General features: G+C 46.4%; 1 protein-coding gene across 1 annotated transcript in view; it reads right to left on the reverse strand.

Annotated features, from left to right (window-relative positions):
- Positions 1-5,752: 5,752 nt before the first annotated feature.
- LOC119975757 (cholinesterase-like) overlaps positions 5,753-13,751 on the reverse strand; it is a 44,274-nt gene continuing 36,275 nt past the window's right edge. Inside the window, exon 5 of the mRNA XM_038815579.1 lies at positions 5,753-6,172. Coding sequence (XP_038671507.1) covers positions 6,162-6,172 — 11 coding nt within the window. The 3' untranslated portion in view covers positions 5,753-6,161. The remainder of the gene's footprint in view (positions 6,173-13,751) is intronic.

The raw sequence follows: 13,751 nt of genomic DNA on the forward strand, positions 1-13,751 counted from the left end.
CATGGCCTTCACCATGGCGGAGGGGGAAGAGACCCCCTCCCCTGCGCATGCGCCGGTATGACGTCAGCAGCCGTGAGGACTTGGCCCCTAAAGGTGCAGAGAATTCCGCACATTTGGGGCGGCCCGACACCGGAGAGGTTCATGCTACTCCGACACGCCGGGAACCCCCGCCCCGCCGGGTAGGGGAGAATCCCGGCCCTTATATGTTGAAATCAAGCCACCTCTTACTCTTCTCAATTCCAACATTAAAAGCTCATCCTGTCCAACATTTCCCCAAAAGGAAATCCAACCATTCCAGGTATTACTCTGGTAAATCTTCCCTGAACTGCTTCCAAAATATTTGCATCCTTCCTTAAATAAGATGACCGACACTGTACACAGTACTGCAGATGTAGTCTCACGAGTGTTCTGTGTAAATGAAGAATAACCTTTCTACATTTATATTTAATTCCCTTCACAATAAATGATAATATTCTATTAGCTTTCCGAATTACTTGCTGTATCTGCAAGGTAGCCTTTTGGTGCTTTGGGGCTACATTGATGCTGATCATAGATTGGATTTGACAGTGATCCGTCCAACAGTCGTTGGCTCCTGTTATGGCACGGGTGATACGCATGTCCTTGCAGTTCCTCGTTCAGTCAATGACATAGTGGAACAGGTGCCTGTGCTTAGAGGGTCTTATTATGAGGCCTGAGGAAGAGAGAGTTTGGAGACCAGGATCTCAGGACTGGCACCTAGCCCATGGTCTACAAGCAGTAGTGACAACCGTCATCCTATCTGGCTCAGTGACATGGACTATATATAGCAAACATCTCAAAACCCTGGGGAAGTATCACAGTGCTGCCTCTGCAAGACCCTGCAAATCCATTGGCAGAATAGGTGCACCAACATCAGTAATCTCACCCAGGCCAATACCCCCAGTAACAAAGCATTAAACATGTTCGATCAGCTCCATTGGGTAGGTCACATAATCTACATGCTTGACACGAGATTCCCAAACTGTGCTCTACTCAGAGCTTCAACACGGCAAGTAAGCCCCAGGAGGGCAGAGGAAATGCTTCAAAGGCACCTTCAAAGCCTGCTTGAAAAAGTGCAATGAACAACACCTGGGAATACCTGGTCCAAGACTGCCCGAATTGGAGAAAATGCATCTGGGATTAAGCTGACCACCTTGCAAGAGCAAACAGAAGGCAAGCATTGGCAGGCAAAGGGGCGTAGGACGGCACACACTCCCCACCCCCTGGCTACATGAATGGCCCCGAGGTCGATAGCTTTAAGTTCTTGGGGGTCACCATCCCCAACAATCTGTTCTGGTCCATTCACGTTGATGCAGCAGTCAAGAAAGCCCATCAACGTCTCTACTTCCTATTGAAGCTAAAGAAATTCAGCATGTCTGCATCGACTCTCGCAAACTTCGACAGATGTGCCAGAGAGAGCATCCTATCTGGCTGCATCACAGCTTGGTATGGCAACTGCTCGGCCCAAGATTGCAAGAAACTGCAGAGTGTGGTGAACTCAGCCCACACATCACACAAGCTTTCCAACCTCTCATTTATTCTGTCGACACCTCCCGCTGCCTCAGGAAGCAGACAGCATCGTTAGAGACCCCTCCCACCCAGGCTTTGCCCTCTTCCAGTCTCTTCCATCAGGCAAAAGATACAGAAGTCTAAAGATCTGCCCATCCAGACATAGGACCAGCTTCTTCCGAAAGCTACTAAACTCCTCAATGACTCTCCCTTACACTTATCTGTTCCCTGTAAGAACGCTATTCACAACACCCTCAGATGCTCTTGCTCATGTATTTGCTTTGTTTGGCACTTGTTTCACACTGTAACCAATCACTGTTTGTCGATGTACCATTTGTCAATGTAGTATGTTGATTATTCTTTTTGTCTACTATATACGTACTATGTACGTTCCCTTGGCCACCGAAAAATACTTTCCATTGTACTACAGTACGTGACAATAAATCAATTAAACTTCAAAACCTGAAAGAAAGCAACCGTTCCACACACACTCATTGTCTTTAAGTTTAATAGTCCCAAACCAAGCAAGGAATTATACTTTAAAATACCAGCAACAAACCCCCAATTTTATTAAGTTCCCAGACCAGACCCCAACTATGAGGATATTTAAACAACCTTCATTTCTGATACAGTATTAAAATCTTGAACATCACAAAATATCTTACAATTATTCCTTAAACAATACAATTCGATACAGCCGGGATCTCCCTAACCCGGCGGGGCGGGTGGTCCCGGCGTGATCGAGTGGCGTGAACCACTCCGGCGTCGGGCCGCCCCAAAGGTGCGGAAGTCTCCGCACCTTTAGGGGCCAAGCCCTAACATTGAGGGGCTAGGCCCACACCGGTGTGGTTGGCCCTCCGCCGGCTGGCGTGGATGGCCTTTGGCGCCACGCCAGCCGGGGCCGAAGGGACATCGCCGGCCGACGGAAGTCCGCGCATGCGCCGGAGCATCAGCGGCTGCTGAAGTCATCCCCACGCATGCGCAGGGGAGGGGGTCACTTCCGCCTCCGCCATGGTGAAGACTATGGTGAAGGCGGAAGGAAAAGACTGCCCCCACGGCACATGCCTCCCTGCCGATCGGTGGGCCCCGATCCTGGGCCAGGCCACTGTGGGGGCACCCCCAGTGCCTGATCGCCCCGCGCCCCCCCAAGGACCCTGGAGCCCGCCCGCGCTGCCTCCTGCTCCCACCGATAAGGTAGGTGGTTTGATCCATGCCGACGGGAGAGGCTTGACAGCGGCGGGACTTCGGCCCATCGCGGGCCGGAGAATCGCCAGGGTGGGGCCCGCCGACCATCGGGGAGTGATTCCCGCCCCTGCCGAATCTTTGGTCCCGGAGAATTCGGTACACGGCGGGGGCGGGATTGACGCCAGCCCCCGCCGATTCTCCAACCCGGCGGGGAGTCAGAGAATCCCGCTCAGTGAATATAATATCCTTAATTGCTATCTTTATTCCTGTTGAAACTGCTTTACAGAAAATATCCGACTCTGGTCAAATCCATGCAGAAACCCAGGCTGTATGTATTAAAAATCTGTTTCAACTGGCTTGTTTCATCTCCCCCTTGTCCTCAGACAAATCTGCACTACTTTAAATACTGTTACTCTCTTTTAACTATCTGCTTTGTATCAATTACTTGGGTGAATGGATGGGTGCAATGGTTGCCAGATAACTTAATGATGGGTCGGAAAGTAAACTTTGAAGAGCACATAAGGAGGCTACAAAACTGACGGTAGGTTAAGTGTGTGGGCAAAGAGCTGGCAAACGGACTATAATGTGTGAAAATGTAAAATTGTCCATTTTGGCAGAAAGAATAAAAGAGAAGCATATTATCTAATTGGGAGAGATTACACAGCTTTGAGATGCAGAGGGATATGGGTGTCTTTGTGTATGAACTGCAAAAGGCTAGTATTCTTTCAGGTCCAAATGTTTTCCTGGGAGATGAAGAGTTTACACGGGAAGGTTTACAAAGGGTGACTAAAACAAAACTTTTGGGCGTGGCAGAAAAGCTGCAGTTAACCTTATCTGAAGGGGGAGGGAAGTAGAGAGCATACAGACAAGAGCTCAGCATTTAGATTTGCCAGAGATACAGCCTGAATCATTAGAATTAACCAGAACTCAATTATAAATGAAACAATTATAAATGCAGGAAAAAAGATAAACAGAAAGAAATAGAACTTAAGCAATTGGAAAGGAAATGGAAAGGAGGAAGCTTGAGTAGAAATGGAAAGATTCGCAAAGGAAGAGAGGGTAAAGGATAAAAGAGAGATTAGGCAAGGGCATAAGGAAAAAGAGGGAAAATTTGAACTTCAGCAACTGGAGCTGCAAAGAGAACATCAACAGAAAATGTTGGGGATAAAGGCAGATGCTGTGGAAGGTCTAGAGGAAAGAGAAACACTTCCTAGTCAAAAGCGTAGTATGGACATGTCTTAATATATTTCAGCACTGCCAATGTTTGTTGAGAAAGATGTGGAAGCCTTATTTTAAATCTAATTTGAGCAAGTGGATAAAGAATTGAATTGGGTAGTGGGGTAGTGTTGGTTCAAACAAAGTTGGTCGCTAGAACTAGTGAAATGTTTGCATCATTATCAAAGGAGGTATCTAGGGATTATGATGAGGTGAAAATAAACATATTAAATGCCTATGAACTAGTGCAAGAAACCTACAGACTAAAGTTTAGAAATCTAAGGAATGAACCAGGTCAGACATATATAGTGTTCAAAAGAATTAAACAAAATAATTTTGATAGGTGATAAGGACATTAAAACTAGACCAAACATATGACGCTCTGAGGGAAATTGTTATCATGGAGAAATTTAAAGATTGACTTCCAACAGTAGTGAGAACTCATGTGGAAGAGCAAAGAGATAACAGTGCTAGACTGGCAGATGATTCTCAATTAGTTCACAAACTAAAGTCTAGTTTTCGACATCAGTTTCAATCTGTGAAGGATAGAAACTAGAGAAATGAGAAATTCACAGGTAGTCAAGACAAAGGAGGTTTAATTGGTAATGTTAAGGAGAGCTTGTCTCAGGTTAAAATAGAAACCTATGATAGTGGAAAAGAGATAAGGGGCTGGCTTCACCCTTTGGGAGGCTAAGTGCTGACAACGGCGTGGGAACTGTGGCTTTTTACGACTGCAAAATCGGCGCTGAACCCTCACCGATCCTGCGACCAGTGAGGGGCTGGCAGACGCACCACGTAAAACTCCTGGCTCCCACGATATAAACGCAAGGAGAACGGCCGGGTCCGTGACCACGCATGCGCACGGCGTAGACATGCAGAGGTTGCACTGTAAAACATGGTGCTGGCCGTACATGGACCCGATCCAGCCCCTGCTCACTCCCCACCAGTCCCCCCGGTCAGCAGAATGGTTCCCGGCTGGCTGTGGCGGTGCTGGACACAGTCCGCAGCTGCCACAGTGAGTTCCCAACCACTGAGACCGCACGTCAACCACGCGGTCGGGAGCTCGGCCCATTAAGGCGGAGCATTGGGGCAGGGCCGGCAGGTGATCCATAACGGCGCTCCAACAGTGTGCGGCCGTAATGAGGTGACGACATTTCATAGGGGGCGGAGGACAGAAAACCAGAGTCAACCGGCACCACCCCTGAAATCGGCGTCGGGGAATAGTGAATCCTGTCCAAGAAATCTTAAGTGTTTTCATTGTAATATATTTGGACACATGAAGTTGCAATATTGCTGGCTTAAGAAAGGTACTGGGAAGAAAGACTCAGTAAAATAAGATAAGCTGGTAGGTTTATTAAAGTGAGAAGAAAAACCATAATTCCAGCGGAAGAAATGCAACACAATGTACAACCTGTTCGGAGGTTGGTGGATAAGTAGGTGCCAGAGGTGTTAAGGAATTTATTTGTGAAGGTAAGGTTTCTTTGTTGGTACAATGTGGAGTAAGGAAAGGAAAGGAAAGGAAAATCACTTATTGTCACGAGTAGGCTTCAATGAAGTTACTGTGAAAAGCCCCTAGTCGCCACATTCCGGTGCCTGTCCGGGGAGGCTGGTATGGGAATCGAACCGTGCTGCTGGCCTGCTCGGTTTGCTTTCAAAGCCAGGGATTTAGCCCAGGAGATTGTTATGACACCCTGGGCTAGTGCAGAGTAAATTCCAGCCCCAGGTGCCCCGGAATCACAACACAAGTGAATAAACCAATAATTCTTGTAAAAATACCCGAGGTCTTTGGCCGTCGGCTGCCAAATAATTACAGTCACCAGGTTTGTAAAGGTAAAGCCAATTACTGTTTATTTATACGAAGAACTACAATCATATGCAGAAAATGCAATTGGTTAACTATTAACTAATACCCAATTCCCACTTTAATCTGCCCCCACTCTCTGCACGCACATAGGACAGACAAACACAAAGGGGTGGAAATGGGTAAAATAATAAATGAAAAAAAAGAATCTTTGTTTCAGATTATGCTTTTTATCACACCTTTCTTCACCAAAAACTGGTAGGTTAAAATCTCTGTTTACAGCCTGCACTGATCCAGGTTGTAATGCAGTCCTCACAGCATTTCTGGGGAGGCACCTTACTTTCCTTCAAACTTTGCTTTCAGTTCGTGGTTTGTCATCAGGCCTCTGTAGTTTCAGGGATCCAACCATTACAGTAATGGAGAGAAATGTCATTCACAGGCTTTCTAGAGAGAGAGAGAGAGAGAGAGAGAGAGATATGGTGACTAGGGGATTTCCACAGTAACTTCATTGCCGTATTAATGTAAGCCTACTTGTGACATTAATAAAGATTATTATTATTAGACTGGAGAGAGATTCGGAGGAGTGTAGCAAGAACTTTATTTGTGCTGCCAGGATCAAAATTGAAACTCCATGGGACTCTGAAAAGCACTCCACTGTGATATAATCGAATCATTACCTGTGACCAGGCAGAGTACGGCCTTTCGGGCCAATTCATTCACCACCAGCCAATGAATTATACCGAGTCCCAGTCCATCTCTCTCACTGGTGGTCCCCTATTCAAACCAGCACAGCCTAGCAAAGCGATCACTCCTGTAACTTCTAGATTCTTCTGCTTGAGGTAAACAAATGGGCTGCTTGCCTTAAAGAGACATGTCCATTGATCATTTATGGATCAAAACAAGAACAGGAAAATAAAATAAAAGGGAAATAAGAGTATAAACAGGAAGGAGCCTTCCAAGATTAAGATCTTCAAGGATATGGAGCAAGTCAGTCTTTAATGACGAAAGATAAGGAGATATGTAGTTTGGAAGAAGTGAGAGTACCTTCAAGAAATGGGTGTGTGTGACTGCAGTGATGTCAGAGAATGGGTGGAGCCGGGCTGTCTGTCAGCTTTTTACTTTCGTTTTTGAGCAGGCTGCAGGGTGTGTTTTAGTTTTGTTTTCAGTGTTGGAGCTGAAGCCAGACCAAGCAGATGTACTTCTGTTCTCTCTGCCATCAAAAGACTATCTCTTGATCATTTGGTGAATTCAGAATTATAAATGTTTTCAGTAGTGACTTTAACCTGATGTGCTTCTGATAAAGGTTTTCTTTTTAAGTCGTATGGATGTGAAAAAGGAAAGCTTAAAGGTTTACTTAGTGTTTGGGGGTTGTATTTGAATTAATAGTTGCTAAGATGTTCACTGTATGTTTTAAAAAGGTTAACTTGAGTTCATAGAATAAACATTGTTTTTCTTTAAAAAATACTTTTCCATTTCTCCAGACCTGTAGAGTGGGCCGTGTGCTCCCCATACCACAATTTATTAAAAGTTGTGGGTCAGGTGAACTCCATGATACACTTTGGGGTTCTCTAAACCCTGGCCCATAACAACAGGAAGAGGGACCTTGGCAGTACGTTCATCTTGATTATCTGCACTCTCCCCGCTAGGGAGAGTGGGAGTGAGCCTCACCTTTGAAGGTCTCTTCTTACTTCCTCCACCAGGCTGGTTAGGTTCCACTTGTGGATCTGTGTCCAGTCTCTGGCTATCTGGATCCCCAGGTAGCGGAATCTGTTCTGGGCTGTTTTGAATGGGAGCCCCTCCAGCTCTCTCCCTCCCCTGTTTGGGTTCACTGGGAATGCCTCGCTTTTGCTCAGGTTAAGTTTGTAGCCCAAGCAGGTTCCAAACTCTTTCAGTATTTGTAGTATTGCCTTCAGTCCCTCCTGTGGCTTTGAGACATAGAGGAGCAAATCTGCATAGAATGAGACTCTGTGCCCTCTGTCTCCTCTCCGGATTCCCTTCTAGCTTTTCGCATCCCGCAGTGCTATCGCCAGGGGTTTGATCGCTAGCGCGATCAAGATTGGGGACAGGGGGCAGCCCTGTCTTGTTCCTCTCTGCAGCTGGAAGTATTCAGAGCTGGTGGCGTTAGTTCGGACGCTCTCTTTGGGAGCGTTGTACAGGAGCCTCACCCAAACGGTGAATCCCGCTCCGAGCCCAAACTGTTCCAGTACCTCAAGGAGGTATTTCCATTCCACTCTGTCGAAGGCCTATTCTGCATCCAGGGAGACGATCGCCTCTGGTGTTCTCTCCCCAGAGGGGGTCATTATTATGTTCAGCAGCCGCCTGATGTTTGCTGTAAGCTGCCTACCCTTGACAAAGCCCGTTTGGTCCTCTGCGACCACCTCTGGTACACAGCCCTCCAGCCTTTTGGTCAGGACCTTTGCACATATTTTCGCATCCACGTTCAGCAGTGAAATTGGTCTGTATGATCCACTTTCCGTCAGGTCTTTATCTTTTTTGGGTATCAGTGAAATTGTGGCCTGCGCTAGCGTGGGGGGCAGGGTGCCCCTTGCCAGTGAGTCCGCAAACATGTCCCTTAAGTGTGGGGCCAGGACTGGTGCAAATTTTTTGTAGAAGTCCACCAGGAACCCGTCGGGTCCCAGTGCCTTCCCCACCTGCATGGAGCTGATGCACCATGATTTCTCCCAGGTCAATTGGTGCTTCCAGCTCCCCCACAATTGGTAGTTCCAGTCCGTCCAGGAACTGTTTCATCCCCGTGCTCCTGAAAGGGGGGCTTGGAGACGTACAATCCTCGGTAGAAGGTCTCAAATGCCCAATTGACCTCCTTTGGTTCTGTTACCAGTCTGCCTCTGCTATCCTTTACCCGCGCTATTTACTAACGTAGTCGCTTATGGCTCGCAATGTTTTTTGACGGAAGGCCTGGTCGGCCAGGAGTTCCGTGATCAGCCTCCATATGGGGCGCTGGGCCCAGCCTGTCTCCAACCTCACATCCATACAGTGTGGAGCGTGGTCAGAGATAACGATCGTTTAGTACTCCCATCCCATGATCCCTGGAAGCACCGATTTCCTCACTGCAAAGAAGTCGATACGGGTGTATAACTTGTATACTTTTGAGAAGTACGAAAATTCCTTCTCTCCCAGATGCAGGAACCTCCATGGGTTCACTGCCCCCATCTGCTCCATAAATGCTGCTAGTTCCCTCGCTATGCCAGTCTTTTTCCCTGCTCTGGGGTTTGATCGGTCGGTCAGTGGGTCCAGTACACAGTTGAAGTCACCCCCCCATCATCAGTCGGTGTCTGTCAAGGTCAGGGGTTTCTGCCATGGTCTTCTTTATGAATTCTGTGTTGTCCCAGCTGGGAGCGTACACATTTACCAGTACGACCGGTGCCCCTTCCAGGACACCGCTGACCATGTTGTACCGTCACCCTGGGGCCGTAACTGTCTTGGTTTCCGTAAACCTCATCCTTTTGCTAATTAATATTGCCATCCCCCCCCCCCCCCCCCACCCCTCACCCTCGTCCTGTAGCACGAGTGGTATGTCTGTCCCACCCAGCCCTTTCATACCAGCAGTCGGTCCTTCTCCCTCAGGTGCATCTCTTGTAGGTAGATTGTGTCTGCTTTTAGGCTTCTTCGGCAGGTGATGACTCTGGATCTTTTCACCGGGCCATTGAGTCCCCTTACGTTCCAGGTAACAATCCTGGTGGAGGGTTTTCGACCCTCCCCCCCAGTCCTGCGGGATCACCCGTACTTACCTGGTGAGCGCGCCCCTGCACTCCAGGATTTCCCTTTGTTAGAGTGCCGTCCCAAATTATCACGGTCGCTCCTCTCCAGGTGGGGGGGGGGGGGGTAGTGTGTATCGGATGGGGGAGTTGGTGCCAGGGTCACTGTGCTGCCTACTCACCCTGCCCGCCTGTCATGATATGCAAACATGCAGATAATGATATTCAGACAGGCAGCTAATGAACACAGAGAACAGGACATGACCAATTAGCAGGCAGGACACTCAGGGGTGGTATATCACTATAAAAGGCACGAGGCACTCACACTCCGCCTCTTTCCACTGGATCTCTCCAGAGTGAGTCAGGGTGTATGTACAGTATCACACCTCCAGCACGTGCCTAAGAGCTCGTCTGGTTCAGTCAGAGTAACCACACTTAGGTTAGCAGAGAGTCGAACTCATAGCGAACTGTGCTAATTGTGCTACTGGTTCAATAAATCAGATTGAACTAACCTCAAGGTCTGGAGTATCTTTTGGTTAAAGCTGCATCCAGTTGCAGCCTGTGTTATCCCAGAGTACATAACACATCACCGCCTTGAGGAGGTCATGCAGTTTCTTCTGGCACTGCTGGCTGGTCCGGATCATGTTGATCGTGGCGCCTCTGCCACCTGCGCCCAGGCACAATGGCTGGCAGCCTCCTTCCCTGGCCGGACTGCAGGGTTGCCTGCCTCTCCTCCAAGGCGTGCAGCAGGGATCTAAACAGGATGCTGCTCTCCCCGATTATCTTGTTGGCTGGGTTGCTGTATGGGCGGAGTGAAGTGTGTATATCTGGCTGCAGCTTGTCAGTCTCCTGAGTGTCAATCGTGAATCCGGCGAAACCCGCACTGTTTCTTATTGGAATTAATTGCGTTCCATGAGGCACCGTGCTAGCCCCTTAACAGTCATTGAATCGGTACAGGTGGGCTGCAAGTTTTACTGTCGTAGAAGTCCACAAATCCTGCCCCAATGTCAACACTTAGTCTCAGGAATGGAGAATTCCACCACCAAATTTTCAAAATCAATAAATTGAAACCAGCTCACAGGCATCACATAACACTGAAACACATGACTGCTACCATCCAGAAGGAGAAGAGCAGCAGATAGCTTGGAACTCCACCACCTGGAGGTGCCCCTCCATGTCACTCACCACCCTGATTTGGAAATATACCGCCGTTCCTTCACTGCCGGTGGGGCAAAATCCTGGAACTCGCTAACAGCACTGTGGGTGTACCTACAGCCCAGGAACTGCAGTGGTTCAAGAAGGCAGATCACCATCAACTCCTGAAGGTCAACTGGACATGGCCAATAAATTCTGCCTTAGGATGTCCCACATCCTGTAAACAAATTTTTAAAAATACAGCGATGATACTTAAGTATGGGAAACATCCTGTCCTGGTCCAGCAAAGATATTTCAACTGCCTTTACAAAGGTTTTCTTGTTAGATGTAAAACTTGGCCTTCAGGTACAGTGGCTGGAAACTGGCTTGTCTGCTTCTGGGCCTGCTAGGTGTTAACTGGCGTGCCTTGCTTCTGAGGGTCTTTCACTGGCCCAATTTGATTTTGCTTGTGAATTTGGTTGTCTGCCCCTATCAAATTTTTTGAGTCTCAACATCATCATGTGCTTGCCTGACTGATCTTCCCAATCGTCTAGGTAAATTGTTTCTGTTCATAGTCTATTCACATCTGATTCTTATTGAAAATGCCTTCTAATCTTGTTACTGAGAGACATACCACATCTGGTCTTTTGAATTCAGGCTACTGCTGTCTCACGGCAGATTTCTACCTGTTGCTGGGCAGATTGCATCCTATTATGTTTTGTTGAATTTGTTTTACTGATATTGCTTGGCAAATTCATAACACAACAAATTATGGTCTTTCAACTTTCTATACTTGTTCCTTTTTTCTGTTACATCTTCCATCTGAAGATATTATGCTTTCTAAATATCTGAATTCTTGCACCTTTTTGCTTCCTTTTATGAATTTATGTTTGTGATGTTGAGATATGCATCACTTTGGTTTTGCCAATATTCACTTTTATTCCAGTTAATACTTGCGGTTACTAGTCCATCTGTAAGTTCTTGTAATCCTTCTTCAGTGCTTGCTATAAGCTATTATTCAACAACCCGCCTCCCCCATCTTCAATCTTAATGCCAGATTCTGTGTCTTCAAACACTTTTGATCCTTGACCCTGAAAAGTCATTGCAGATGACAGGTGAGAAACTTACTCTTGTCAAACTCCTCTTCTAATTACACATGTTCATGATTCCCTGTTGGTAACTCTGTCACTATTGTTCTCCTCTACCGATGTATCTTTCCAACCTACGTAATGTCTTTTCGCATTGTCAAGAGCTTAATCCAGTCAAACAATCAAATGCTGTTTCAAAATTTGATCCAAACTCTAAACAACATTCATTAATCTTATCTTGCCTATTGCTCCTCAGTCCCTCGTCCTTCCTGGAATCTAAATTGATCATCGACAATGTAGTTCTGTGCCGTCTCAACTTTCAATAGATAGGCAATCAGGCTAATTGTATGAAGTCAGAACATTGACGTGCCTTTGGCTTCTTTCTTATAATGATTATCATTGTCTGGTGTAGTGGTATTGTCACTGGATCAGTAATCCCGAGTAAGTAAGGTTAAGGGGGGGGTTGTTGGGTTACGGGTATAGGGTGGATACGTGGGTTTGAGTAGGGTGATCATTGCTCGGCACAACATCGAGGGCTGAAGGGCCTGTTCTGTGCTGTACTGTTCTGTGTCTGAGTCTCAGTATAATGCTTTGGGGACCTTAGTTCGCAGATGGTGGAATTTGAATTCAATTAAAAAGAAAAATGGAATTTAAAGTCTCATGCTGACCATGAAATCATTGTCAATTGTTGCAAAATCCAACCTGGTTCACAAATGCCCTTTGGGAAGGAAATCTACCATTCTCGTCCAGTCAGACCTACATCTGACTGCAGCCCCACAGAAATGTGGTTGACTCTTAAATGCCCTTTCAAGGGCAGCTTGGGACGGGCAATGTAGGCCAGCTATGCCTACATCCGGTAAATGAATTTTTAAAAATTTGCACTTATCAAGTTTTTTTCCCCATGTTTGTAATTTATCCCAGCTGCTTTACCAGTTTTTATCTAATTTATTGCTGTTCTTATCTTTCTATCTCATATTCCTGGTCCAATTAGATGTCAACAGTAATGTTCTAGCGCAATCATTTCAGGTTTTACATTTTTTGCATATAGTAGCTCAATATGCTCCTTCCATCTTTGTATTTGATCAGAGTTTGTCAATAAAACACCATCCCTCCTCCCTATCGCATGTTTTCAATCCTTTATGCAGGGTGTCACTAATCTCTTTGACATAATAAGGTCTACCTTTCCAGTCAATCCAATTCTTTAATTAGATCAGTCTGCTCTTTCAACCTTTGTTCTCGAGTCTTTCCTGTTACTCTTCCTTTACTCACTATTCAAGTGTCTGTATTTCAACTTTAATTCTTCAAAATTGTTATTCTTCTATTTTCTCCTTTCTTCCATTACATTGCAGTTATAATCCATGGTTTATTTATCCCTTTTCCTCTTAAAAATCCTAGGCTGCTTGTCCCGCCTTTCTTGGCAGATTCTTTAATATGTTTCCATTGCTCATTCGTGATGGTGCAATGTTTGTCTTTTCTAGCTAGTGCTTTGTTTAACTTCCATTTAATTCTTTCAGCATCTCTAGGTTCCACTATATTCTGTGTGCTCCACCTTGGATCTTCCTTCAATTGGAGTACTGTTTCCTTTTTTTATTGGGCAAAATTCTCTCTTTGGAAGACTATGTTTTCCCACCAGAGCTGAACTGCACGTGATTCACAATCCTTCGTCATGCAAATTTATTCATTATGAGGATTGCTAGGGATTCTCGAGGGAATCAGACCGCCATTTTGAGCAGGCAGCCCGATAGCTAGGTCCCACAGCTGGCCACCCCCATACCCTATCCTGTTTGCAATTGAGCCCCCTATACTTGGATATTCTGGTTCCCCCCAGTACAGCGGTGACCCAACACCCCCAAAAACACCTAAATAACGAGACCCCTTAAGTAAGGAGACCCCTCCCAGAGACCACCTCAACATAGAGACCCCTAAAAATTGAGACCCTCCAGTGACACTGGAATAAGGATACCCCCCTAGGGACCCTTCAATAAAGAGACCGCTGTTAGGAAGCCCCCCAGAAGAGACCGCTGTCAGAGTGAAGTGCTGTCAATTTCCAGCTGACTACTTCAAAATCACTCAAACATGAAGGAG

The sequence above is a fragment of the Scyliorhinus canicula genome, chromosome 13 (assembly GCF_902713615.1).
Source record: "Scyliorhinus canicula chromosome 13, sScyCan1.1, whole genome shotgun sequence".
Lineage (NCBI taxonomy): Eukaryota > Metazoa > Chordata > Chondrichthyes > Carcharhiniformes > Scyliorhinidae > Scyliorhinus > Scyliorhinus canicula.